Source organism: Simochromis diagramma, unplaced genomic scaffold (assembly GCF_900408965.1).
Source record: "Simochromis diagramma unplaced genomic scaffold, fSimDia1.1 OVJJ01000557.1, whole genome shotgun sequence".
Classification (NCBI taxonomy): Eukaryota; Metazoa; Chordata; class Actinopteri; order Cichliformes; family Cichlidae; genus Simochromis; species Simochromis diagramma.
Window position 1 is genome coordinate 306,555 of NW_024387156.1, and position 25,682 is coordinate 332,236.

The following is a 25,682-nucleotide window of genomic DNA, read 5'->3' on the forward strand; positions in this document are numbered from 1 at the left end:
TTTCAGTTTCATTACCAGAATATTTATTTTATTCTTTTTCTATTAAAACACTAGCTGCCATATTTAATAAAACAGCCAACGGCCAAGTGCCTCAGTCCTCATCCTCCAATCAAAACTCCTCAGACAGGTCACACAGGTCTGTGGGCGTGTCCTTGGCTTTGCTGCTGCAGTGCGAACTAGCTGGCCCCTCCCCTCCCCCAGTGATTGTTGTTGCTAGTAGGTGGGCGGAGTCGGGCGTGGTCCCCTGGAAACCATCTCCATGACAGGAAGTGGAGTATTGCATCGTTAAGTGACGGCCAGCTGAAGAGAGAGGGGTTTCTTTTCCGTTTTTACCCCTTTTTGTTTTCCATAAAAATACTGCCTCACTTTTATGTATACATATTTAAAATACATATACATAACTGGACACTGGTGTCTCCTGGCAGTTAAAGATATGAAAAATTCAAAGCCTTAAAATAAAAACTTTTTGGGATGATTTTTGGATTTTTGAAACTTTCTCAAGCTACAGCTATGAGCTAATTAGCTTAGCATAAAGATTGAATGGGCTTTAACAGGTAGCTTAGGTCTGCCCACAAGAAAAGCACCTCACGATTAGGATGGTATGTTTGTTTAAGCGGCTTTAAAAAGTGTAAAAATCAGAATTTCCTTGGAGTATAGTTTTAACTGGTCCCAACACAACAACGTGTATGTAGCAGATTAAACTAAACAGACCCAAGAGAGCCGGGCTGCCAGTGTCCACTTCCAGTGTTTTTGCTAATGATGCTAATTATCTCCTGGCTGTAGCTTACAAGCAAGGTGGTGGTGGTGTCATGAGGATCCAATTGGTTTGACTGTTACCGGGCAGAAAACAGAGTTGGGACAAAATTTAATTTTAAAAAAAGAAAAAAAAAGAAAAAAGAAAATAATGTTAAAGGTGAAGAAATAGGAAGTTTGAGAAGCAGAGAGCAGTGTTAACAAAAATTAACATAAAATAAGTGAAAAGCAGCAGGTGGAGCTTTCTACATGTGCTGATGGAGCACCTGGGGTTAAACCTGAAGCTACCTCACTAAACCCCAGGTTCTGCATTTCAGTACAGACCTCCGCTCAGTGGGAAACTGTGTGACTCACTGTGGGGGGCTTTCAGTGCAGCAAGTAACTGTAATCTTTAAAAGCGGATACAGGCAGCAGAGTTTGAGTTTTTGGTCTCCAGGCAGAAGCCTTGCAAGAATAACAATTAAAATATCAAACAGATCGCAGGAGTAGAAATAGGTGCAGCTATCCAACTATAAATCCATCCTATTAAATATTATGGCCACTTATCCTCAGGATAAACTGACAGTGGGATAAGCTGGGAGATTAAACCCTGAACAGGCTAACAGAGAACAACAGACAACATTAGCATCACCAATCATCCCAACGTCTTTGTAGCTGTAAGGTCAGGGTAGTGATTGGTGCCTCCTGATCAGGTTTAAGCCAGAGCCAGGAGAATCTGATTTGGGGTTTTATTTACTTAAACATAGCAGACATTTTCTGATTATCTAATCAACGAGAACTTGAGAAAAGTGCGCTGATTTCTATTCAAATAAAGCAAGACAAACTGAGTCCCTTTGCTTTACCGAACAGCCATGTTTACTATGATGAGAACCCCCAAGGGCCGATTATGAGGCAGCAAAACTCAAAATTATTTTTGTTGTAACTGTTCTTATATGGCAAGTGTCAGTTATTTCACCAAACTAAAGCTGACTTCTGCATGGACTAACATATGATCCGACACAAAGGAGGAAAATCTAAAAAAAGAAAAAGAAACTATTTTCTTTTTTCTCCATCTTGAAGAAGCTGAAAACAAGATTTGTAGTAGATAAATCTGAAATGGCATTCACCAGATTTCCAATTTAACGCCATTATCATCCAGAAAGACAAATCGGTTTTCTTAAATGCCACCTCAGATTTCTGTCTTTCAAATGACAAAAAAAAACCCAAAAACGTAATGTCTTTTTCTTTTTCATTTTTAAACAGGCTGCCACCTCAGGAGGATAAAATAACTGCAGATGGTGAAATATGTATAAAAGACTTAATTAAAAAAAAAGAGAGAGATTTCCTGCCTTTTCCTCGAGGTATAAAGGGAACGTGTCCACCTGTGAAAGACCTCCCCTGCAGTATGAAATCACCTGCTGCACTCTCACCTGTCTCTTTAAATTAAACCCGCTTTATAACACAAAGGAACCAAAGGAAAAAAAAAGGATATTTTTTCCTCTTTTATTATGAAATAGTGCTACAATGTACATTGCATGTCCTCCTGACTGTCTGATGATGTGCTCTGGTTTGTAATGCTGGGGGATAAACCTGATAAAAGAGAGTGGGTTAAAGATATCGCCAGGTTTCAGAGAGGTGCGACACAGTGGGAAATAATTATCCATCCTGAAAGGTGATCACTTCCTGTGTTAAAATCTGGTTTCTCTTAAAAGCTTCTGGAGACAAAAATAGTCGATTCTTAAGACTGAGCAGAAACATGAGTCACTCAATCAGATGGACACTTTGCAGTGCTTGTGTCTGTGTATCGAGTCTGTGGTCCACTTCACAGACCAGCCAAATCAAACTGATGGAGAAGTGTGAAATTTAAAAAAAATAATAATAACGATAATGAGGTAAAGAAGGAACAAAAATATGAAAAAAATAAAAGGATGAAGTCTGTTCAGAGAGGAGGACAGGAGCCAGGATGTCCTCCCCGTTCAGTGTGTGCCGGTGGAAAAACCTAATGGGGTCAGGAGGGCCAATGGCAGGCAGGCAGTAGGAGAGACAGCCAATCAGAAGGCCTGCTGGGCAGGATTGTAGTTGAAGGTGGAGGGAACGTGAGGTCGCTCTTCTAGTTTGTCATATTCCAGATGAAATTCCTGAAAACGAGGAGGAAAGTGGTAAATTGTCATCGACTGTACACAGCGTTCATCATATTCTGTGTTTACTTTCAAAATGAAATTTTAGCTTTGGATTTAATGGGATACAAATGCATATTTTTATTTGATCCAATAACATTTTACTATTAAAACAGTTAGCTTTATTTTCCAGAATATAATTGTTCTCAAATGTAGACTTGTTCAATAAAATCAAACAGAAGTTCTGAACCTCATTTCAAGCAGATCTACAGATCCAGGACAAACAGCAAACATTCCTCGCAGAGATGAAGTCTCAAAAATACTTCAGTAATGATCGGTTCATCAGATCTATGTATGTTCTTCCTCCATTGGAGGGGAAAAAAGTAGTAGAACCTTCTTCTTCACTTAGTTTTTCACCTGAGGAGCTCTTTTAGAGGCTGAGACAGGGATAGCAGCAGAAGGAGCTGCCCTTACCACCACACAGCTGTACGAATACAGTCTTTAGTACTGAGTGTTCAAACACTCGGACCAGTTTCATGAAATCAAGATCTGAGAACTGTCAACCTGATCAAATGTAGGCAACACATCCTGGTGCTGATTTAAAGTGTGCGTGTGTGTGCGCGTGTGTGTGTGTTCGTTCACCTTGGCCACCTTCCTCCAGTTGAGGCAGTCAAAGAAGTAGTAGGTCCCTCTCTCATAGGCGTTGGTCTTCAGTGTGGGCTCCATCCCCGGAGCTCGAGTGATCCAAACCCGCTCCTCTTTATGATACCTCCAGTCCCTGTTAAACCTGGACACACACACACACATGCGGAAATGATCGCTTTAAACAGCTTGTACACCATCATAAACGCAGAGAGACATTTCAGACAGCCTGGGGTTCTTTTGGATGCTTTAATCTTTATTTGTAATGAAGATTAAAACATTTAAAAAAAGATGAGAAGCTTCTGAAAAATAGATTCAATCATTAAAAAAAACATTTGCAGACTTATCTTAATATGGAAGGATGTATTTTAGATCAGTATGGAAAAGTGGAGAGTTTGTTGGTGATGACAAGAAGCTGGTGAGCGGATTTCTTTAAAAAGCTGATTGCACTGAACGCCAGCACAACAGGAAACTATGAAATCTTACTTTTATCTCAGTTTCAAGCAATTTTCTCATCCAAACATCAAAGTTATTTAGTTTCCACCCACGTGGTGACTGACTTAGTGTGATTAGGGTGCAGTAATGACCGGTCGCTCTTACAGTTCTACAGCAGCCAGCAGTTGTAGGAGGTCTCCTCCGTTCATATAGTAGAGATAAAACAGCAGATCTTCACCATACCGAGACAACTTGATAGCTGCTAACTGCACATGAGAGAGAGAGAGACCGATTAATACGGACACATTTTTCAGGAGATCAGTCTCATAACAATCATGTAAAGGACCTTTGGGGTGTCTTGTGAAGGAGGTACCTTGTCCCTTATGTGGATGTTGGTTAAATACTCTGAGGGGACGTGGAAGTCTGCAGGAAAAGAAAAGATAAAATCAACAAACAGGACAAAATGAAAAGCTTCATTAGAAAAACTGCACAACTGGTCTGCATGTAATTAATGCAATGAACAGGTGTAGAGTATTTTGATGTTATTTAAGCAACTAAAATTAAATAAATTTAAACTTCAGTAAATTCAGTCTCACATTATAAAAACTGATTGGAAAAAAAATCATGATGCATTAACTCGTTCAGACTACATGGAGGCAGAAAAACTCCAGATTTAAATTTCCTGCTGATGAAGGACTCAACGAGTCCTTATAAATATATATAAACGAGTTTGGCAAACACGCATTAAAAGCAAAGACTTTTTAAAATAAAACAGAATTAAGAATTAAAATCGTTTAAAAACTGTTTGAATCAGCCATGATGATTGTCCTCTGTTGGCCACCAAAACCTTTAACATACAGCAAAAACCCTGAAGAAGAATCTGTGTTCAAGAGTTAAAATTTCCAACTTTGGTGAAAATTAGCTTCACTGCACAGCGTGAAAACCAAGAAGCAATCAGAATGGAAGAGCTCATCGATGCTGTCTGGGGGTGGCTGGAGCCAAGCGGTTCTTCACTGTCAAAGAAAAAGCTCTAACTCAGTGAGGGCTAACAGTCAGACTTCAGGGAAAGCCGTGAAAATGCGTCCAGAAATCGAGAGGACTCCTCCTCGCCCTGCTGGCTGTTTGGAGTGAGCAGGTTTCGAATGAAGCTGGTTTCTTACGTACGACCACATCAATACACTGATGTCGTTCACATATCAGGTCAATTTTGCTTGTCTATTTTAATTCACTCTGCAGGCTGATCTGTCACTTTACTGCTGCACTGACACTGACAGAAATGCCTCCGAAGTCCCAAAAAGAGTCAGACGCTCAGAGTTTCTGAGCCTGTAGAGGTTCCAGCACCTCTCTGAAGTCAGAGTAAACTTAGCATCAGCCTTCACATTTTTTTCACAAAGTATCGTTTCTAATGGTGAGCAAATGGCTCTTCTACAGGTCTGTGAGAAAATGAACACTTTCATGCTGACTTCAAGGTCTCAGGCTACACCCACACTAGCCCGGATAGATTTGAAAATGGCGGTTTTGTCTAAAAACGCTCTGCGTCCACACTATCGTTTTCAGTATCAGTCGTTTTCACAGAGTTCATATATGGACAGCGTCCATATTGAAACGGCAGAAAACTCTTACGTTCCAGTACTGCGCATGCGTGAAACGCAAGAAGATTCGACCTGCCTCATTTCTGTCTGCCGCTTATTTACTTTCCGGCTCTTTGAAATGTCGCGGCAAAATGTCGAGGAAAATCACCGAGTTTTTTAAATGGACTAACAATGAGGTGGAGTTGTTGCTGCGAGTAACACAAAAGTACAAAGTTGCAAAAGCAATTGAGAATTAAAGAATTTGAAGAAAAGTTATCTGAAGCATGTACAAACTGATATTAATCTTTAATTGATTAATTTTAATCTTTAATTAATCTTTAAAATCTTTAAAATTGAGAGCAAACAAAACAACTGCTGTATAATGCCCTCTGCTTAGTTTAATTGGTCACTTGACTGCATCACACAGTTTTCAAATCTCTGCGTTTTCGAGAGCGTTTTTAAAACGCTGTGTTTTCCTTGAACGAAAAACGCGGTCTCAATGTGGACAGGAGGCCAAAACGGGGAGAAAACAAAAACGCATTTAGTGTGGACGTAGCCTCAGTCACTACTTCCAGGTTGGTGTTAAACTCACCTATATCCTGCGGTCGACATGGAGCCGATGCCCACGGAGACGCAAACTTAGGATAGAGATTCCTGACAGAGAGAGGGAGAGAGAGAGGGTCTGAGTGTGAGAACAGTGACAGGTCATTCAGCTGCTGCTGCGGCCATTCAAAAAAACAAACTTTAAAGACGCCGCTCGTCTCCAACTATAAATCGTGTTTGCATGTGCGACTCGTACTCAGGCGAGTTGAGGTTGAGGCCAAGTGTGGTGAGGTCTGAGCCCAGCGCCAGGTGGACCATGCCGGGGTCAGTCTCCGCTGCCCGGATGAATGTCAGCAGGCCAATCATTCCAAACTGGTCTGTTACCATGCCACCAGGGATATTGGTCACTCGCCCTGGGACACAAAGACAACAGAGGATTACGGATTAGCTTAAAATCTCTCCTGCTTGTTTTTTTTTTTGTTTTGTTTTTTACCCAAACTCACTCAAAGATAAGAAAATCTCCTTCTAATGGTTTTGAGTTAATTAAATGAGACGAAAAAAGCAAAACAAAAAAGACATCGCAAAGGAAGAGCTCCCTTTTAAGACAAAATCCACCTGCAGCATCAGGCTGAGGGTGGGGAAGCTATCTGCTGTGACAGACTGGGGATGATGAGGACGGAGGGGAAATAAGGAGGATGAAAGTGTTCGGAGGTTCTTTTAATACACAGATTAAATTCACATTAACGATTTTCAGTTCCGGCCTTTTTTAATTTGGTTAAACACGTCACAGCTGGGTATTCAGAAACCTATTAAACCCTTTCATAGCAACATAAAACTGCATTTGTTTGGCAGACTCATCATCTGATGACAACATTTATGATTTTACATGTTCCATTATAGTTTCAGCTGCTGAAACAAAAGTATTTCCCTACAGTAAGGACAAATTAAGCTTTTCTTATTTTATCTCGAGTCTGTGATAAACTAATAAAGCTCTTATGTCCCATTCATTTCCTTTCTCTTTAAATTCTCAAAGAGATGACTCTAAACATTTTCAGTGTTAACATTCAGAAACAAAGATCAGCTGATGTCTGGCTTTTGAGCGATTATCTGATCGAACTGTCTCACCGTCAGGAAGCACCTGAATCCCTTTCTTCTGCTGGTTGTTGTTGCTCGGTGCAGAGCTCTTATCGCCGGGGAACTTTGGACCATCTGAGTTAGAGGCTGGCTTTCCCGATGAGTTCAGATTCTGATTGGATGGAGACAGACGGGACAAATGAGGATGAGTTGGGAAGTTAAAGAAGCAGAAAGCGGATGACGGAGAGAGACAGAAATGTCACCGTTTTGCTGTCTTCGTTGGTGCTGGTGGGGTCTTTTGTTTGGTAGTTTGGCCCTGGGAGAGCTGGGAAATCTTCGTTGTGGATGGAGAAGTCCTGCGACTGCTCACTGGACGGCTTGGTTACCATGCCAACTGGAGAAAGTGACCAATTGCAGGACATTAACAAAACACACAACAGAATGACACACTGATCAGCAGCAAATGTAAGATTTTTAAAGGTTTTTATTGAATATCTATTGTGTTTGACCAACGGTTGAAAATATTCAGTTTACTATAAAACAAGGAAGAAAATCCACTAAAATAAGCGTTCCGTATTTCTCATCACTGTCCCCCAACGTGCTTCAATTGAAGTTAAAGCAAATATTCTAACAGATCCATAAATGGTTTGATTTTCTTTACATTTTATTGGCTGCTTGACTTTTGTAAAATCTAGACCACTGCGTAGAATTAAAGGACAACTCTATATTAGACAAACGGGACACAAACAGATAAATGTCCCTTCTGTATTACCGTAGGGAGCTCGACCGGTCAGCGGGTTGTGCAGTGGGGTGGGATTCGAACCTCCATCCCTCCGACTCCTGTCAGCTAATGCCGGGAAATCTGACAGGTCCAACCCCGTCACATTCTCACTGCCGTCTGAAACGAGTTCAGAGAGTTCACATTACAGCAGGTTGGGTAACAGCTGACAGATTTTTTAAAATTCTGATGTCACTCTGTTACCTGTGCCATTGAAGATGTTGTTGGATAGCGAGTTGTTCATGAAGCCTGGATTCCTGTTCACCCCGAACCCTGACATACTGACACACACACACACACACACACACACACACACACACACACAGGTTTTACGTAAATTTCATACAGGTTTTTGCCATTATGAGCTCTTCCTCTCTATCGTTTCAAATCATAAATAATCATAAACATTCCTGAACCCTCGTCTCCATCACACGGTCCAGATGTGCTGCTGAAAACCTTCCTTTCTAACAACACAGGTCAAAGGTCACATCTGGACCGCAGTGATGCGAGTTACCTGTTGATGGTAAACGGCTGCCGTGCTTGCTGCTGTTTGGGCATCCCGATGATGCTGGGTGACGACCGGCTGGGACTCCCCATACTGCCGCTCCTCCCTCCTCCACCTCCACGCTCTCCGCCTCCCATCCCACCTGACTGCCCCGTTGGACCCCCCACCTGCTGGTTGTGATTGAGCACACTCCGGCTGCTCATGGGCAGTATTCCCCTGCAGGAAGAAGTTTGTGGTTTGAAGAAGAAGCAGAGACACTGACAGAGAGTTCTTATAATGAGTGCACACAGTGTGAGGGGTACCTGCTGGGTGAGGGGGGCGTGTGCATCGAGCCGGCATTGGGCGTACTGGAGAGCTGACCGGCAGACTGGTTCAGCCCGCTGCGACTCAATGGAGGAACTGCACTGCTGTTCATGCCTCGCATGGGAAACCCCAATGCACCTACAGAGAGAGCAAGCAGACAAGCGTGAAAAACGAGGTTGACTCTCCCACGTTTTCTCTGAGATAACATCACAGTAATGAGTCGACATTATTCAGCAGAAACAGGTCAGTGCCTGTCCGTCTTACTCTGCGGGCCGTACAGGCTGGCTCCGAGCTGTGACAGCTGACCCGTAGAGGAGGCAGAGGAAGACGCCAGCATCTGAGGAGGACAAACACACAATCACACAGATCAAAACACAGAAACACACACAGCAGCTGCAGATGCAGCAGCATGCTCTGTTACTGTCAACCACTCAGGTAAGCTGTGAAGGGCTCTGTGCTGCATCCCCGGGCAGTGAGGACAAAGTGAGGATGAATAGAAGAGGGCAGAGATGACAGGGAGACGAGCTGTGTGCTGTTTTTACAACAAGAGACTCGTTTTTCTTTGTTTTTGCTTGAGTTGTTTCAGCTGAGCTCTCACCCCCTTGGACAGCGGTATCAAATATAAGGCCTGGGGAGCAGGATTGGCCTGGCATAACCTGGCCTGGCCACTCAATGGGTTTGGAAAATGTGAAGGAGGGCTTAAATGTTTGCACTTTTAAATGTACTTTAATGCGCTTTTCCTGCTGATAGAAGCCTCCCCAACAGCCGTTCAAATCAAATCAAATCAAATCACTTTTATTGTCACATCACATGTGCAGGTACATTGGTACAGCACATGTGAGTGAAATTCTTGTGTGCGAGCTTCACAAGCAACAGAGTTGTGCAAAATACAATAATGTAAACAAGCAAAATACAAGAATGGCTACATCTGAAACTAATAAATATATGTACAATTAGGGATGGGTATCGAAACCCGGTTCTTGTTGAGAACCGGTTCCCATTGTTTCAATTCCTTGGAATTGTTTGCCATTTTTCCAAACGATTCCCTTATCGATTCCAGTCGCCCCGAATGACGTCACCACGTTGCGGAGCATCATTTACCTGGCAGGAAACACGGCGGCCAAGCAGCTCAAACGCTCAAAAGTTTGGTTATACTTTACGAGAACGGATGACAACAGGGCAACTTGCAAAGTAGGTATTTCATTTAAGGGAGGAAACACTACGAATATGCAAAAGCATTTGCTCAGAAAACACGCGATAACCTTAAATGAATGTCGTGTTTTTAATTCCGCTCCGGACTCGTGAATCTCAGCCCAGCAGCAGCGGTAACGTTTGCACGTCCTCTCCCGTTAATGCGGCAGGTAAATAATCAACTAACAGTGCATATTATGTTAGCGCGATCTGCCTTATTACAAAACCTGCCATTACTGTGCATTTAGGTGACCATGATGAGAGAGACAGACAGAGTCTGGCTCAGATGCTGGCAGTTCTCACTGCAGTCTACCGGTAGCGTCTCCTTTCAGGCCAGGATAGACGAATGTCACCGAGCAGTGACTAAGTTTGTGGTCAAAGGTTTGCACCCATTTACCACAGCAGATACCCCCGATTTTCAGTAAGTGAATGTGTTTAATTGTAGGCAGGGACATTACTGGATATTCTTGTGTAATTGCTACTGAATAATTTATGTTATACTTTGTTATTGCTACAGAAGAATATTTATTTTATTATTTTACATTTACAATTTTTTTTCCTGGGGACCCTGTAACACCCCATTGATGAGCCGTCGGCTGTGGATCTCTTAAGATCTCACTGCTGGGTTTGTAAGGCCATGTTACTCCTAAATTTCTATCTTGTTCAAAGAGACAATATAAAACAAAGTTCTAAGCTAATCGACTTTAGTGTTCTCCTTTTTTAAAAAGAATCGATAAGAGAATCGATAAAGGATCGAATCGTTAAACAGAATCGAAAATGGAATCGGAATCGTGAAAATCTTATCAATACCCATCCCTATGTACAATATATAATAGTTAGGGGTGCAACGATACACAAAATTCACGGTTCGGTTCGGTTCGATACTTTGGTGTCACGGTTCGATATTTTTTCGATACAAAAAAATGTTCATGCATTTTTAATTTGTCATTTATTAAAATTATAAATATATATTTTAACTCAAAAGTACAGTTTTTAAATTTAACCCTAACCCTTGTGCGTGTTTTTTATTTTGACAGCGAATGCGCACCTGCGGACCACTTATGTGCAGCCCTGGTTATTTAGCTCATCATATTGCAGCCACAGAAATTCTTTTGTCCATGAAACCATAAAGCTGCACTTTCTTTTTGCCTTATAGTCTGATTTGTCATAACTTCTCCGTTTTGTGGTAAGCTTTTCTTTGGCTGTCACTTCTTCACCCTGACCTGTCTTATTTGGCTCAGCAGAACTGAAATGCTTTTACACGCTCACTCACATAAGCTCAGCGATTCTCTGCGCGATCAACCTCTCACATGTTTAAGCTTGCTGCGGGAGATTTCACTTGTCATGTTTGCATAGTAAGCTAACGATTAATAAGACGATGTCAGAGGAATTGGTGCACAAATTATCATCACTCACAGATCAGTGCTGTCGCTCTCTATACACAGTTTGCACGATTGCAAAGTGAAAGCAAAAAAACAAGCGCAAATTCAAACGCGACTTCAATATGTCACATATTGACAGTGGCTCACCCATGCCAATGACATAATTACCCAGCTACATTTCTGAAAGAATGCAAAAGCATTGACATATATTTTTCCTACAATAGCCCGACGGGCAGGGAAGAGATAGATTTTGGTAGCCCGACTGAAAAAATCGCTAGCTCCGGGACGTCGGGCTAGCGATATTGCAAGCCCTGTATCTGATTGAGGAATCACTCATCTTTGGAAAAGAGAGTTTATTACAGAGAAATGGCTCTTTCCAAAATAAAAGCTATACTATCCGCTTCTTCTGGGCTATATTCTCAGCAGCATAAGGAGAATCATGTGCTAACAGCTGTCTAAATGACTCGGCTAAAGTTAGTAGCATGCTTGCTTTTTTTTGTCTGCTTCCACTTGTCTTTGCACTAGGATGATGTCGGCGTAAATGTGCAGTCATATTCGTTGTGTTCCCACTAGTGCTTTCAGGTTAATCTCGTTGAAATGACCTTAACGCCACAACACGGCAAATCTCCGTTAACGAGCTACCGCCGATCGCTCCGTGCATGGGGCTAGACGGCAAACACGTTAACGAGCTAACTGCGCTAACACACTAGTTCACACCAATGTAATTGAGCATTGCATGGCACATCCAACATACTGTTTTACTTTAGTCCATGACTCGCTTACCTTCAGGGTCATACGTCACATGAAAACCAAAATAATTCCAAACGCCAGATCTGAATGTTGCAAGTAGAGCTTAACTTCTGTCTCGCTAGCTTGCCCTGCGCTCTTCCTTCTGACTATGCTGTCTGTGTTGAGCGCTCAGTGGATCTGCGCTCGACAGTGCAGCCTAGGCGGAGTAGTCGAACACAGATTCACTGAGCGCTCAACACAGACAGCATCGTCAGAAGGAAAATTGATAAAATAAATTACAAATGTTGTATTGTTCGATACATATGCGTACCGAACCGAAAGCACTGTATCGAACGGTTCAATATCGATACGAATATCGTTGCACCCCTAATAATAGTATATGCATTTCTGGATGTGTATACTAAATATTTTTCTACGTGTGTGTGTGTGTGTGTGTACACATATTTTACAAATTAAATAGAGTAAACAATAAATAAAATATATAAAATAAAATATACAGAGTGAGACATGTGCAAAACAGTGGCGTTACTGTACAGTATGGAGTGCATAATGTTAAAGTTCCAGTAGTGAAGGTGAGGTGTCTATGAAGTGTTCAGCAGTCTGATGGCCTGATGGAAGAAGCTGTCTCTCAGTCTGCTGGTACGGGACCGGATGCTGCAGAACCTCCTTCCTGATGGAAGTAGTCTGAACAGTTTATGGCTGGGGTGACTGGAGTCCTTGATGATCCTCCCCGCTTTCCTCAGGCACCGCTTCCTGTAGATGTCTTGGAGGGAGGGAAGCTCACCTCCAATTATCCATTCAGAGCACCGCACTACTCGCTGGAGAGCTTTGCAGTTGTAGGCGGTGCTGTTGCCATACCAGGTGGTGATGCATCCAGTGAGGATGCTCTCAATGGCACAGTGATAGAAGGTCCTGAGGATGCGGGGGCTCATGCCGAATCTTTTCAGTCTCCTGAGAAAGAAGAGGCGCTGCTGCGCCTTCTTCACTGTTTTGTTTGTGTGTACTGACCACGTAAGATCCTCAGCCAGATGTACACCAAGGAACCGGAAGCTGCTCACTCTCTCCACAGCAGCGCCGTTGATGGTGATGGGGGTGTGTACTTCTCTGCACCTCCGGAAGTCCACTATCAACTCCTTTGTCTTTGCGACGTTGAGGGTGAGATGGTTGTCTTGACACCAGTGGGTCAGGGCGCTGACCTCCTCCCTGTAAGCCGTCTCATCACTGTTGGTGATAAGACCCACCACTGTAGTGTCGTCCGCAAACTTCACAATGATGTTGGAGTTGTTAGTGGCTGTGCAGTCGTAGGTGTAGAGTGAGTACAGGAGAGGGCTCAGTACACACCCCTGTGGAGCACCAGTGTTCAGTGTGACGGGGGATGAGGTGATGCTGCCCAGTCTGACCACTTGGCGTCTGTCAGACAGGAAGCTAAGGATCCAGCTGCAGAGGGAGCTGCTCAGTCCTAGATCCTGCAGTTTCCTGTCCAGCTTCGAGGGAACGATGGTATTGAATGCTGAGCTGTAATCTACAAACAGCATTCTCACATACGTGTCTCTCTTCTCCAGGTGTGACAGGGCAGTGTGTAGTGTCAGGGCTATGGCATCATCAGTGGACCTGTTGTGGCGGTATGCGAACTGTAGAGGGTCCAGTGAGTCGGGTAGTGCAGAGCAGATGAAGTCCCTGACCAGCTTCTCGAAGCATTTGCTTACGATGGGGGTCAGGGCTACAGGTCGCCAGTCGTTCAATGAGGAGATGGTGGAGGATTTGGGTACAGGGACGATGGTGGCCATTTTGAAGCAGGCTGGGACTACAGACAGAGAGAGGGAAAGGTTGAAGATGTGCGTGAACACTCCAGCCAGCTGAGCCGCGCATGACTTGAGGACGCGGCCGGGAATCCCGTCCGGACCAGTAGCTTTGCGTGCGTTCACCTTCCTGAAGCACCTCCGCACATCCTCCTCAGACACAGTGTGCGCACTGACGTCATCCGCGGTGCACACACTGTCCGGTCTCATGGTGTTCGCTGTGTCGAATCTAGCGTAGAATACGTTTAGATCCTCACACAGAGAGGCCGTGGTCTGCGGTGTGCTGGTTTTCCCTCTAAAGTCTGTGATCATGTTTAGTCCCTGCCACATACTCCGAGGGTTGTCAAACTGTTGCTCCACCCTGTCCCTGTACTCACGTTTGGCTGCTTTGATCGTCTTCCGGAGTTGGTAATGTGCGTGTTTGTAGTCCGATGTGTTCGCGGAGGCAAAGGCGGTGCTCCGTGCCGCCAGTGCCGCGCGAACATCTCCGTTAATCCAGGGTTTTTGATTTGGGAAGGATTTAACTGTTCTGGATGGGACGACATCTTCCACGCATTTCCTGATAAATCCGCAGACTGAGTCTGTGTATTCATCAATGTCCCTAGCAGCCACGTGAAACATTTCCCAGTCCGCGTGATCAAAACAGTCCCGCAGCGCAGACTCCGATTGGTCCGTCCAACAGTGCACCGCCCTCCGGGTTGGAGCTTCCTGTTTCAGCTTCTGCCTGTAGGCGGGCAGGAGCAGGATGGAGCGGTGATCTGATTGGCCGAATGGGGCGCGGGGGAGGGCTTTGTACGCATCCCGGAAAGAGGTGTAGCAGTGGTCGAGTAGCCGATCTCCACGAGTGTTAAAATGGATGTGTTGGTGGAGTTTGGGTGAGACTTTCTTCAGGTTTCCCTTATTAAAGTCTCCGGCTGTGATAAACGCTGCCTCTGGGTGTGCGGTTTCCTCGCTGCTGATCGCGCTGTACAGTTCCCTGAGTGCTCGGTCAGTGTCGGCTTGTGGGGGAATGTAAACAGCCGTAATAATCACTGCTGTAAATTCCCTCGGTAGCCAGAATGGCCGGCACTTAATCATCAGGTACTCCAGGTCCAGTGAGCAGAAGGATTTGACCGGGTGCACGTTCGCATAATCACACCAGCTGTTGTTGATCATGAAACACACACCACCGCCTCTGCTTTTCCCAGTAAGATCCTGTGACCTGTCCGCGCGATGCACGGAGAACCCCGGTAGTTGTATTGCGGAGTCCGGTACCTTGTCCGATAGCCAGGTTTCTGTGAGGCAGATCACGCAGCAGTCCCGCATCTCTCGCTGGAATGAGATCCGTGCCCGAAGCTCGCACAGCTTGTTCTCCAGAGACTGCACATTAGCCAGTAATAAACTGGGTAACGGTGGTCTGCTAGTGCGCCGTCTCAGTCGAACCAGAACGCCAGATCTTCTCCCTCTGCGTCGGCGTTTGCGGCCTCCAGGGCCAGAGAACAAAGGCGTCTCAGGTGAGATGAATGGGGGGTCTGCAAACGGAGCGTCCGTGTTGCAAAACTTGAACTCCGGAAAGTTATAAGAAAGACCGTCTTTTATGTCCAGTAAGGTTTGTTGGTCGTACACAAGGAGACATGTGCTACTCGCGAAAAAATGAAGGAAAAGTAAAATTAAACACAGAAAAAAGCTGTTGCTTGGGGGAGCTCGCGACAAGGCTGCCATACTCGGCGCCATCTTGGATCATTATCGTTCATACTAAATTAAAAGTAATTAATTAATAAATAAACAACTAAATGACTGGACAGTTTCTGTTTTTTCACTACTAAGTATAGAAATTTCAGATTTTTTTTTTAAATGACATTTTAAAACTGACATTTTCTGGACAGTCTAGCCAATGAGCTACAAGAAGATTTTTTTTCTGTAATTTTACACATTTTCTTCCTAATAAGAATTATGCTGACAGATTTCTTTTATTTATTGCAGCATATTTCTTTATCATTTGGAAAAATTGAGACATACTTCTTTTTCTAGTGCATGAAATACAACACCTGGAAAAAGTGACAAAAACGGCCCCAAGATATCATCTTATATTCAATACTGTGTACTTCCACTTGGATTTAGGGCATTTTTTTTTAACATGAGGATACTGAATTTCACACATGTGAATGAAATGTAATGCCATGGGGCACTATGCCTTATGTACATGTGCAAGACCCATAAAACGCCTCTGAAGTTTCTTGACTGGCTGAGCATGTCCAAACCCTCAAATGCAGTTTTTTGACAATAATTATAAACCGTAGGGCTGCTCAATTAATCAAATTTTAATCTCGATTACGATCTAGGCTTTCAACGATCATTAAAAATGACTGAGCCGATTATTAGCCCCTCCCTCGTGCTTTACTCTTGGGCTGCTCTGTGTGGCAAATCGAGCCCACCTCTCTGCATTTCAAACACGTCTCACAAGAGCAGCGGTCCCCAACCTGTTTTGCGCCACGGACCGGTTTATGCCCGACAATATTTTCATAGACCGGCCTTTAAGGTGTTGCGGATAAATACAACAAAATAAAACTAGTACCGGTACCGAAAAAAAGAAAATTTATTCATAACACACGTGAAAAGACCAAGGAAAACCGAGTAAATGATAACAAAATAACGCTGAAAACCGATAAAAACCCTGAAAACCATACATTTCACACCTGAGCCTCAACTCTCACGGCCCGGTACCAAACGACTCACGGCCCGGTACCTGTCCGAGGCCCGGGGGTTGGGGACCACTGATTAAGAGGACCCAAGGGAAGCTCGGAAAGCTAAGCAGAAGTTATTTGGAGAGGAGAGTGACTGCCGTTGGTTGAAAAGAGAGGTAAAAAAACTTCAGTGGTGTGGAAACATTATGGGTTCGCGGAGTCAGACGTGGATCAAGTAGACATAGTGTGTAAACTTTGCTACAGTGTCGTAGCTGCACCACAGAGCAACACTGCAAAGTTCACTAAACATAGATGTTTACATTTTTCATTTATTTTTTATATTGCAAACATTTGCATTGTTATCAGTATTTGCACACTATTTTATATTATTTTTTGACTATCTTTAAAGTCATTATTCAATACATTGTTATTGTTAAATAAATATCGTCAAATAATCGAGATCTCAATTTCAGTGAAAATAATCGTGATTATCATTTTTGCCATAATCGAGCAGCCCCAATAAACCGTAATGATTGCTGAACGTGCAGGACTCACGTCTTTGTCCGCACGGTGAGGAGGGAACATGGACTGCTGGCTGTAGTAGAGACTGGAGTCGTCCGGGTAGTCACTCTCTATCCCTCCCTCCATAAACTTCTTCCGGTTAGCACCAAACATGCCGCGTGTCACCTGGGAAACAAGACGACGGGAAACAGTCAGACCAGTCATTCCTGGACAGAAGTCATTCACTGTCATGGAACATTTCATGCTCTGAAACCAGAAACCTGCTTATGAGCGTGCTCAGAGTCTCATTCAGAAACAACTTTTGCATGACTCACCAAAAAATTGAAATTCAATTTTTAAAATGAAAAACAAAATCCATATAATATTTAGTCTCACTGCTTAATCTCAGGTTTACAGGCTGAGCTGCACCGCTTACGTCTAGATTTTTATGTAATTGTTTTAAGCTTGTTTTTAAAGATACTTCTTATCATTTTCTGCCAAAAACAAACAAATAACTGAACATTTTAATGTTTTTCAGCCTGATCCCAACTCCAACATCTGGATCAGGTTTCAGTATCTTCCCTGTGTGTTGTGCTGACAGCAGTGAAAAATCAATAAGCTACACTCCTCTCTGTGAGGCTTCCTTGATATAAATATGTCTGTGAGCTGATGTTTACTGTTTCTCCTCTGAGTCGCACTGTGGTGGACCTCCTCACTCAGTGTGGCGCAGAGAGGCAATATTAATGCTGTGAACAACATGTTGTGTTACTGTCAGAGCAAAAAAATACAAACTTAAAAACATGTTTTAGCAGCTTCTCTGAACGTTTTCAGCCATGACAACAATTTAAGTGTTAAAGTAAGACCTTTTTAGAAAGTATGTTAGTGCAGCAGGTGTGTAATAGCTGTGCTCACCTGCTGCCTCGCAGCAAAGTAAACAGAGAATAAGGCTGAACTGAGAGAGATACCCGATCCAGGCTTCTGAGGCCGATGTGTGATCCAAACAGATCAGTTGATCCCTGATCAGCGGTTTGGAGCCATTTAGCTGCTACTATATCAGCAGCATTTCTCTTCAGGTTTTAAATATTTGCTTTAACTGAAAGCTCAAAAGACACAGATGCTTGGGAGGCTTTTACTGCATCTATGGCAGGGTAACCTGTTATCAGAAACTGGATTAATACCATTTCTTTCTCTCGTCTCACTCTGTATGAGGATGTGAACTCACTTTTAGGCTAAATGCTAAGTTCTGGTTAAGCAGCATGCACCGAAAGTGACATCACAGGTGCTAGTGCACAGTGTAATATCATCCGGTCACACCCCTCTCAAATTCATGCACAGAGAGATCAGGTTACAAAGATGGAGATGTGACAAAAACACATCTAATCTGGGGAAACACCTGGTCAAAACACAAAGATTTTAATGTCTGTGGCATGTAAAATGTTTTGAATAAACAAAATATCAGAGGTGTGATCTTACTTGATCAGAAACTTTCAGGGCAGCTAAAGCACTGCAGAAAAGGACTAGTACAAGTTTAAGCGTTGATGGTTCCTGATTTTATTCACAGTGAGAGCAGGGAAAGAAGAAACCGACTAAACCACTAATAAAAATTGAGTTGTTGAGTCTCGAGTGAAGCAGTTGCAGCTGTAGACTCTGATCTGAATTAAGACTGTCACCACAAACAAACCTGCAAAGCTGGACCCATTTTAACAGATGAACCTAGGTTGAAAGCATCCAAACCAAAAAGGCTCAAAACTAAAACACTGACAAAGGTGTGTATCCCACCACAGCTCCTCATACTTCCCAGAATACGTTTTAATTACAAAGACAGAGGAAAGCTTCCACTGTTTAACAACTACAGAAAATCAACCGACTACACATCTTCAAGCCTCTGAACGCTTAGTTTTTTTTAACTTTCAGAGTGAAAGAAGTCTGCTGGACGTTTCTGTTTTTTACAGTAAAAGCCTCCACCACTAAATCACTGATCAACAACCAGACTGGTGTGTTTGTGAGGACAAACTGCACATTAGCCAAAAGGAATATCAAAACATCACATCTCATAACATAAAGCACCAGCTAATCTCCATAATGTGTCAAACCTTCCACTAAAACACAAAGCGATGCAAACAGAGATAAGCGACGCCTCCTAAAGCAGGTGCAATCCCAGCTAACAACGGCTAGCTGAGATCCTGCTCGGTTCTGAGGTTTCATAACGAGTTAAAAACCTCACAAACTTTCTTTTTATCCCTGCAGCCGAAGCCCAGTCGTCTGCCTGTCTGTCTGTCTCGTTTCTAAGCGGCGCTGAAGGCGCAGCAGTGTCGCAAAAACGGCTAATGTTAGCTTAGAGTGCTAAGGCTAGCGCTGCTAGTGTGTCTGATTAGCGTTAACTCCAATATTAGAATTTCCTGACAGAACTAAATGAGCCGGCTTGTCCCGCCGTGTGCTGCTATTTGACTGCAGGTCTTCAGGAAACAGCAGTTATCAGCAAGCGTTATCTCTTTAGCGTTAAAAATGTGTCAGACGCTACAGCTATCTAGCTGAGCAACGCACACAGGCTAGCAGCTTCTGTCATAGGAATACATGGGGCTGTTAGCATAGAAGCTAAGCTAGCTGTTGCATTTATGTGAACGTAGAAAAGCATCTAATTGGAAACCCGGAGGTCGTTAAATTACGGTTTAACGACTCGGTAACACCGGGATAGACGCTGCTGTACGGACAGAAAATGGGGCTGAGAGGAGAACTGCGGGCAGGTGTGCTTTTGTCCGTGTTTGGGCCTGCTGCGCCTCCGCTGTTAGTTCCCCAAAACAACAACAAAAAGCACCGAAACCGGGCCGCGCCGTTCAGAGCCGTACTGTACCCGACTGCGCCCTTCACCAGCTGGGTCTTTGCAGCGAGCACACAAACTCGGGTTCATTTAAAGGACCCTCAGACCCGAAACTCCCGAAAAAAGATTTTAAAGCAATAAAAAAGGAGCTCACCGCATCAATCCTTCTTCCCCGCTACAATCCAAGATGGCCGACATCTCACTGCCAATCAGGAGGATGTTGGGAAGGCTCCATCACTCTACTCTGTTCTACTCCACTCAACTCTACTGTCAGACACCAGGGCCTTCTCTTTAAGAGAAGATAAAGTTCAACTTCTGTTATGTTCACTTTAACCGGATTACTCTTATGTTCCTCTTCCTCTTCTGTTCCACTCCATGTGAAGTTGAATCAGAAATATCAGCTTCACAGTGCACATGTGGCTGCTCTGCAGTGGATTATTTATGAATGTTTGCTACCCTAACTTTTCATTTTTTATTTTAATAACACAAAGTATCTGTTGACTTTGTTAATATTAAAAAAGTAACAACATTTGCTTACTTTTATCATAATTGTTATTCCTACAGGGGTTTGTTCATATTAAATAAAAATATTCATCCATACATTTTCTTTTACTTATGGGTCTGGGCCACAGGGGCCATCCTACGGGGTGGATTGCAAGTGGACTTCAAAAAAGAAGTACAAAGTTGTCCACAAAGCTGGACCCAGGTACAGAGATCAGCCAGTCATACTGAGCTCTCGCTTCACCACAAAAAAAACAGAATAACTCCCCCTAGACCCGAAGATGCCAAGACGCTTAAACTCCTCCACTTAGAGAAGCAATTTGTCCATGACCCAGAGTGTGTGCTCCACCCTTAAGCTTGTTGGAGAGGTGCTCCACCCTTGGAGATGCTCATCCAGCTTCTTCACCCTCAGTGGTCAACATACGCCGGTGTCAGTTGGAATTCATCATTCACTGAAGGAAACAGAACTGACGATACCACTGATCAGGAGAACCTTTGAACATAATGTCCTTCAGTTACAATTATCTTATATCGATCAACCTTAAGACATTTTTGTGTTTTCATGTGGATATTTTTCAAAGTAAAAGCAAAAAAAAAGAAAGAAAATGCTGATGTACATGTGGACTGAAGCCTCCTAATGTAAATACACAGGCAGAAAAAAAAATTCATCCTTATTTTTATTTATTTCTAATTTTTGTGCGAAGGTTTGTCAGTGCTGTATCAAACAGTTTTTATTTAGCTCTAGTTTATTGTAATAACCTTGGTCTTCGTATCCTTTTTACATTGTATGAATATACAATGTTAATATAATCTTACAACCTAGTGTATTTTTCGAAGTCCTTTGTGTTTCACATTTCCCTGAGATCTTGTTTGTCACAGAGTGGACTACGTTTTTGTTTCTGATTGGACCATCCCGCTGAAGCGCAAGCTGGCCAATGAGCGATCAGGAAGAGGCCGATGGCGTCGATATAAAGTGAGACTCTGCTGCTACACAGTATCCTATTTCTCCTCGGCGAATGGAAAAAGCTCTAAACATGTCTGGACGTGGTGGCAAAAGCGGCAAAGCGAGAGCTAAGGCAAAGTCTCGCTCCTCACGAGCCGGTCTTCAGTTCCCTGTTGGTCGTGTTCACAGGCTGTTGAGGAAGGGGAACTACGCGGAGCGTGTTGGTGCTGGAGCACCAGTGTATCTAGCGGCTGTGCTCGAGTATCTGACCGCTGAGATTCTAGAGCTAGCAGGAAACGCTGCCCGCGACAACAAGAAGACCAGGATCATTCCCCGTCACCTGCAGCTGGCTGTCCGTAACGATGAGGAGCTGAATAAGCTGTTGGGTAGAGTGACTATCGCTCAGGGTGGTGTGTTACCCAACATCCAGGCCGTGCTTCTTCCTAAGAAAACTGAGAAGGCGAAGTAAACCTCCAGTATTTCATAAAAGGGCTCTTTTAAGAGCCACACAAACTTAAGAGTTATCCTCTGATCACAACCCCCGCGCTAACATTTGTTATACTAATGTGAATTACGATCTATGACACACTGATGATTATTATTATTGTTGTTGTTATTCTTCATGTTTATCTCTCTCTCGGGTAACGCAAATAGAGATTTAAAAATGTCTGTCATATATGACGACAGGGGGGGGAGCCTGTGCAACACTGTGCAATATAAGCAAAAGAGCCATAGCTTAATGTGCAGGATGGCCTGACGAGACCAGGAACTAAAGCTTTCCCATTTTAATAATTTCACTTTTTTTAAATCACCTCAGATTTACCAAGATGGCTGGCTGCATCTATTAATGATGTGTCGGTCGCGAACGAAATAGCTCTTAGAGCCAGATCTTTGACGTGAACGACGCGAGCGGGCTCCTCATCGCGAGCTGTGTTTTAGCACAGGGTCTATCATGTTGCCGAGCACAAAGCACTCGAATGTGATGAGCTTTCAATTGTGTTATTTAATTGATCTCGGTAGCTCTGCTTTGGAAGTTCAGTTAACGCTAGAAATGTGTTTTGGAGTTTGTACTGTTTTGTCTCTTTGGTCCACAGCATATATTTATATATCAACACATAAATAAAACCACTTATTTTATATTAGTAATTCCTTTTGTGCATAATTTTATATTGTTGTTAATAATAAATTAATTAGAGCAACAAAACAACCTGAAGAGGCGGTTCAGAGCCGGCTCTTTTTAGTGAGCCGAGCCGAAAGAGCCGGTTCTCTAAAAAGAGCCAGAAACCCCATCACTAGCATCTATAAACTGTTTAAGCACAGCTCCCAGTGTTAGAACAGAGTAGCTATCTCCAATTTCAGTCTAAATCAATTCACAACCAGTAACTCAATGACATAGTGCGCCGAGAGCAGATGTTTGCTTTCCCAACCCGGAAATGCGCCTAGCCTGTGAGAAGCTGAAATTGAGCCAATACTTGGCTGTTCTCAATTACGTCCGCGAGTCGCCTTTAAATTACGGGGCTGGCTGCTCGTTCTCCAGTAGTGTTTCTACACGGCTTCGGGAAAATGAGTGGACGCGGCAAAGGAGGAAAGGGACTCGGAAAAGGAGGCGCTAAGCGTCACCGGAAAGTTCTTCGTGATAACATCCAGGGTATTACCAAGCCCGCTATTCGCCGTCTGGCCCGCCGTGGTGGTGTGAAGCGTATTTCTGGTCTGATCTACGAGGAGACCCGTGGTGTGCTCAAGGTGTTCCTCGAGAACGTGATCCGTGACGCCGTTACCTACACTGAGCACGCGAAGAGGAAGACTGTGACCGCCATGGACGTGGTGTACGCTCTGAAGAGGCAGGGTCGCACTCTGTATGGTTTCGGAGGTTAAATCCACAGCTCTACTCCACAACACAACGGCTCTTTTAAGAGCCACACACGTCACTTTAAGAGCTTTGTTCTGTGATCTTGTTGTTTTTGTCATATTTTGGAGGGAAGTCCTGAAAATGTTAGTGAACTACCTGCCAGTATCACCCACTGACTTCTGAAGCAGCAGTATGTTGTAACTTCACAAACTATTACCGACTGACACTCCCAACATATTACAATGACTTTATCTTTCTATAGGCTATAAGATTTTGTAATGTGTGCTTTTCTAAACAAAATTACAATAACTGATGTAACCACAAACTGAACTTCAGAGGTTACAGACCTATTCAATACCACTGTTTATTAAAACTCACCTATAGCAGGAATGTGAACATTCATAGACCAAACGATAGATTTCACTGATTTTTTTTTTTTTTTTTTTTTTTTTTTCCCGGTTTATTTGTAAATGTCTTCTTGCCAGAAATTCGCTTAAAGCAGAAGTGCTTATTTAGGTTTGTTTTGTTTTGTTTTTTTTGTTTGTTTTTTTTAAAGATAACCAACCCACCTTTGATCTAGTACAGGGTGGACATGAGTGGATGAAGCTTTTGAAACCTCTTCCTGATGTCTGCCTGAAATATCATTTTCACCAATCATATCAATGTAACAATTCTGATGTGTGATCTTCCTTTCTCCACAGGCTTACTCAGCCTACAATCCTGACATAACCTTCATACAAGGAACATTATCAAAGATATGTTTTAGTACCCAGATTTTATGCACTTGAAATGCAGCATGTCTGTTTAAACTGCAAACAAAGTATCAAAGGCAACTGTAAATGCTCTGTGATGAAATGACCCACATCGCAATCAAGAAGTTTTGTCAGGTTGTCTACGTTTAATTGACGTGCTTCCAGGTTAAAAAATAAATTAAAAACATTTATAAAAAAAAAAAAAAAAAAAAAAAGCTCCTTTGAAGGAGCAGATCAGAATTACAGAAAATACACCACCCACAAAGTGTGTTTGCATGTAGCACACAGCTGTGGCTCGCTGTCGGTCTAAATGAATCTTAGACCTAAATGAGAGTTTGTAGTGATTTATAATTATTATTATTATTAGTCTGAACCTCTTTAATCTACTCAGCTGTCTTGTTTTTAAGTTTTAGTGCAAGTACTTTAAGGAACATACAATGTTTATGCTCTTACTACACAGATTTCTGTTTTTACAGCAAGTTTATAAAAAGAAAAGTCTAATAACTTTACAATGTAAGTCAGTCAGATTTTTATTCATGTAGTAAAACAGCTAAATGTGTTGCACACACTGATAGACTAACAGGGCTGTCCCACTTCAGTTCTAGTGTGAACATGAGTTTGACACCTATGGATTAAAGATTTAGTTTAATTACTTTAAGCAAGTGTAGTTGGTTGAGGACAGTCGCGGGATTTTATTTAGCTTTCTCATTCTTCTTGGCCTGGATGTTGGGCAGCTCACCACCCTGAGCAATCGTCACTCAGCCCAGCAGCTTGTTCAGCTCTTCGTCGTTGCGGACGGCCAGCTGCAGGTGGCGGGGGACGATCCTGGCAAGGGTGTAGATTTGGTTTTGGCATTGGTAGGGACAATGATTCAACCACCGAACACTGCCCTGCTTTTGTTTTTGCTTCTTGATAAAAAGAAGAGAAATATACTTGCCTACATATGCTGTTCTACATGCTTTTAAACCTTTTAAAATTACAATTCATAGTTTTATGTGAATTATATAATGTCAAATTACTATTAAACAAATGACTGAGAATTTTAGACTTTAGTTTACTTCAGACATATCATATAAACCAGGTATCATACAAAAATAAAAAAAAGCTTCATTTTTGTAACTGAAGTCAGTGATTTCCACGTTCATGCCGACTGTAGTTTCTAGTATAGAAAGAGCATAAAGATTAAAGTGTGAGTATAATATTGATGTAATAGTAAGAAAGGAGCGAGCTCTTGGTGGGAGGGAGTTGGCTCTTAAAAGAGCCGTTGTTTGTAGGAGAGCGAGTAGCTTAAGCTCTCTCCCCGCGGATGCGGCGAGCCAGCTGGATGTCTTTGGGCATGATGGTGACCCGCTTGGCGTGGATGGCGCACAGGTTTGTGTCCTCGAAGAGACCGACCAGGTAAGCCTCACTGGCCTCCTGCAGAGCCATAACGGCAGAGCTCTGGAAGCGCAGGTCGGTCTTGAAGTCCTGAGCGATCTCGCGGACCAGGCGCTGGAAGGGAAGCTTGCGGATGAGCAGCTCGGTGGATTTCTGGTAACGGCGGATCTCGCGCAGAGCCACGGTACCGGGCCTGTAGCGGTGAGGCTTCTTGACGCCTCCGGTGGCCGGGGCGCTCTTACGCGCGGCCTTGGTGGCGAGCTGCTTCCTGGGAGCTTTGCCGCCAGTAGACTTGCGAGCGGTCTGCTTGGTTCTTGCCATTGTTTCTTACTTTTCTTTTCCTGTGTTAAGGGCAGATTTTGTAGCAAACAGAGGAGACTCGCTGCTCTTAAAGTGTGTGCCTGGCTGTGACGCGGTGCCGCTCCGGCTCGTGATTGGTGAGGGGCAGCACCACGT

The 25,682-nt window shown here is 43.3% G+C and overlaps 4 protein-coding genes across 6 annotated transcripts; 2 read left to right on the plus strand and 2 right to left on the minus strand.

Annotated features, from left to right (window-relative positions):
* On the minus strand, nt 1–20,091 carry LOC120744113 (CCR4-NOT transcription complex subunit 2-like). 3 transcript variants are annotated; one of them, XM_040048258.1, is made up of 15 exons: nt 19,959–20,091; nt 17,041–17,172; nt 8,965–9,037; nt 8,700–8,838; nt 8,407–8,613; nt 8,097–8,173; nt 7,887–8,012; nt 7,378–7,508; nt 7,166–7,286; nt 6,297–6,453; nt 6,090–6,151; nt 4,273–4,349; nt 4,092–4,192; nt 3,492–3,636; nt 1–2,870 (listed from the first exon to the last, which is right to left on the minus strand). In XM_040048258.1, exons 2-15 carry the CDS (start codon nt 17,158–17,160, stop codon nt 2,784–2,786), a joined length of 1,623 nt encoding a protein of 540 aa, XP_039904192.1. In that variant the 5' UTR covers nt 17,161–17,172; nt 19,959–20,091; the 3' UTR covers nt 1–2,783. The 3 variants fall into 3 exon arrangements, with proteins under 3 accessions (XP_039904192.1, XP_039904191.1, XP_039904190.1); XM_040048257.1 differs by lacking the exon at nt 19,959–20,091 and adding an exon at nt 19,838–19,916 and having other exon boundaries at nt 4,300–4,349; XM_040048256.1 differs by lacking the exon at nt 19,959–20,091 and adding an exon at nt 19,838–19,916.
* A 1,204-nt stretch (nt 20,092–21,295) lies between these two features.
* On the plus strand, nt 21,296–22,100 carry LOC120744139 (histone H2A-like). Its single transcript, XM_040048300.1, has one exon. The coding sequence runs from the start codon at nt 21,322–21,324 to the stop codon at nt 21,715–21,717; it is 396 nt and encodes a 131-aa protein (XP_039904234.1). The 5' UTR covers nt 21,296–21,321; the 3' UTR covers nt 21,718–22,100.
* A 673-nt stretch (nt 22,101–22,773) lies between these two features.
* Nucleotides 22,774–23,195, plus strand: LOC120744143 (histone H4). The gene has a single exon (XM_040048304.1). The coding sequence runs from the start codon at nt 22,812–22,814 to the stop codon at nt 23,121–23,123; it is 312 nt and encodes a 103-aa protein (XP_039904238.1). The 5' UTR covers nt 22,774–22,811; the 3' UTR covers nt 23,124–23,195.
* Nucleotides 23,196–24,936: 1,741 nt separating this feature from the next.
* LOC120744137 (histone H3) lies at nt 24,937–25,620 on the minus strand. Its single transcript, XM_040048297.1, has one exon. The coding sequence runs from the start codon at nt 25,545–25,547 to the stop codon at nt 25,137–25,139; it is 411 nt and encodes a 136-aa protein (XP_039904231.1). The 5' UTR covers nt 25,548–25,620; the 3' UTR covers nt 24,937–25,136.
* Between the last annotated feature and the right edge of the window lie 62 nt (nt 25,621–25,682).

What these genes read in the sequence shown, in the direction of transcription:
- LOC120744113 (XM_040048256.1), bottom strand. Translation starts at nt 19,894, where the DNA reads ATGAACCCGAGTTTGTGTGCTCGCTGCAAAGACCCAGCTGGTGAAGGG. An exon ending in CTGGTGAAGGGCGCAGTCGG is followed by an intron (nt 17,173 to 19,837) that starts GTACAGTACGGC and finishes CTTGTTTCCCAG; the next exon opens with GTGACACGCGGCATGTTTGG. An exon ending in CAGCCGTTTACCATCAACAG is followed by an intron (nt 8,174 to 8,406) that starts GTAACTCGCATC and finishes TGTGTGTGTCAG; the next exon opens with TATGTCAGGGTTCGGGGTGA.
- LOC120744139 (XM_040048300.1), top strand. Translation starts at nt 21,322, where the DNA reads ATGGAAAAAGCTCTAAACATGTCTGGACGTGGTGGCAAAAGCGGCAAA.
- LOC120744143 (XM_040048304.1), top strand. Translation starts at nt 22,812, where the DNA reads ATGAGTGGACGCGGCAAAGGAGGAAAGGGACTCGGAAAAGGAGGCGCT.
- LOC120744137 (XM_040048297.1), bottom strand. Translation starts at nt 25,547, where the DNA reads ATGGCAAGAACCAAGCAGACCGCTCGCAAGTCTACTGGCGGCAAAGCT.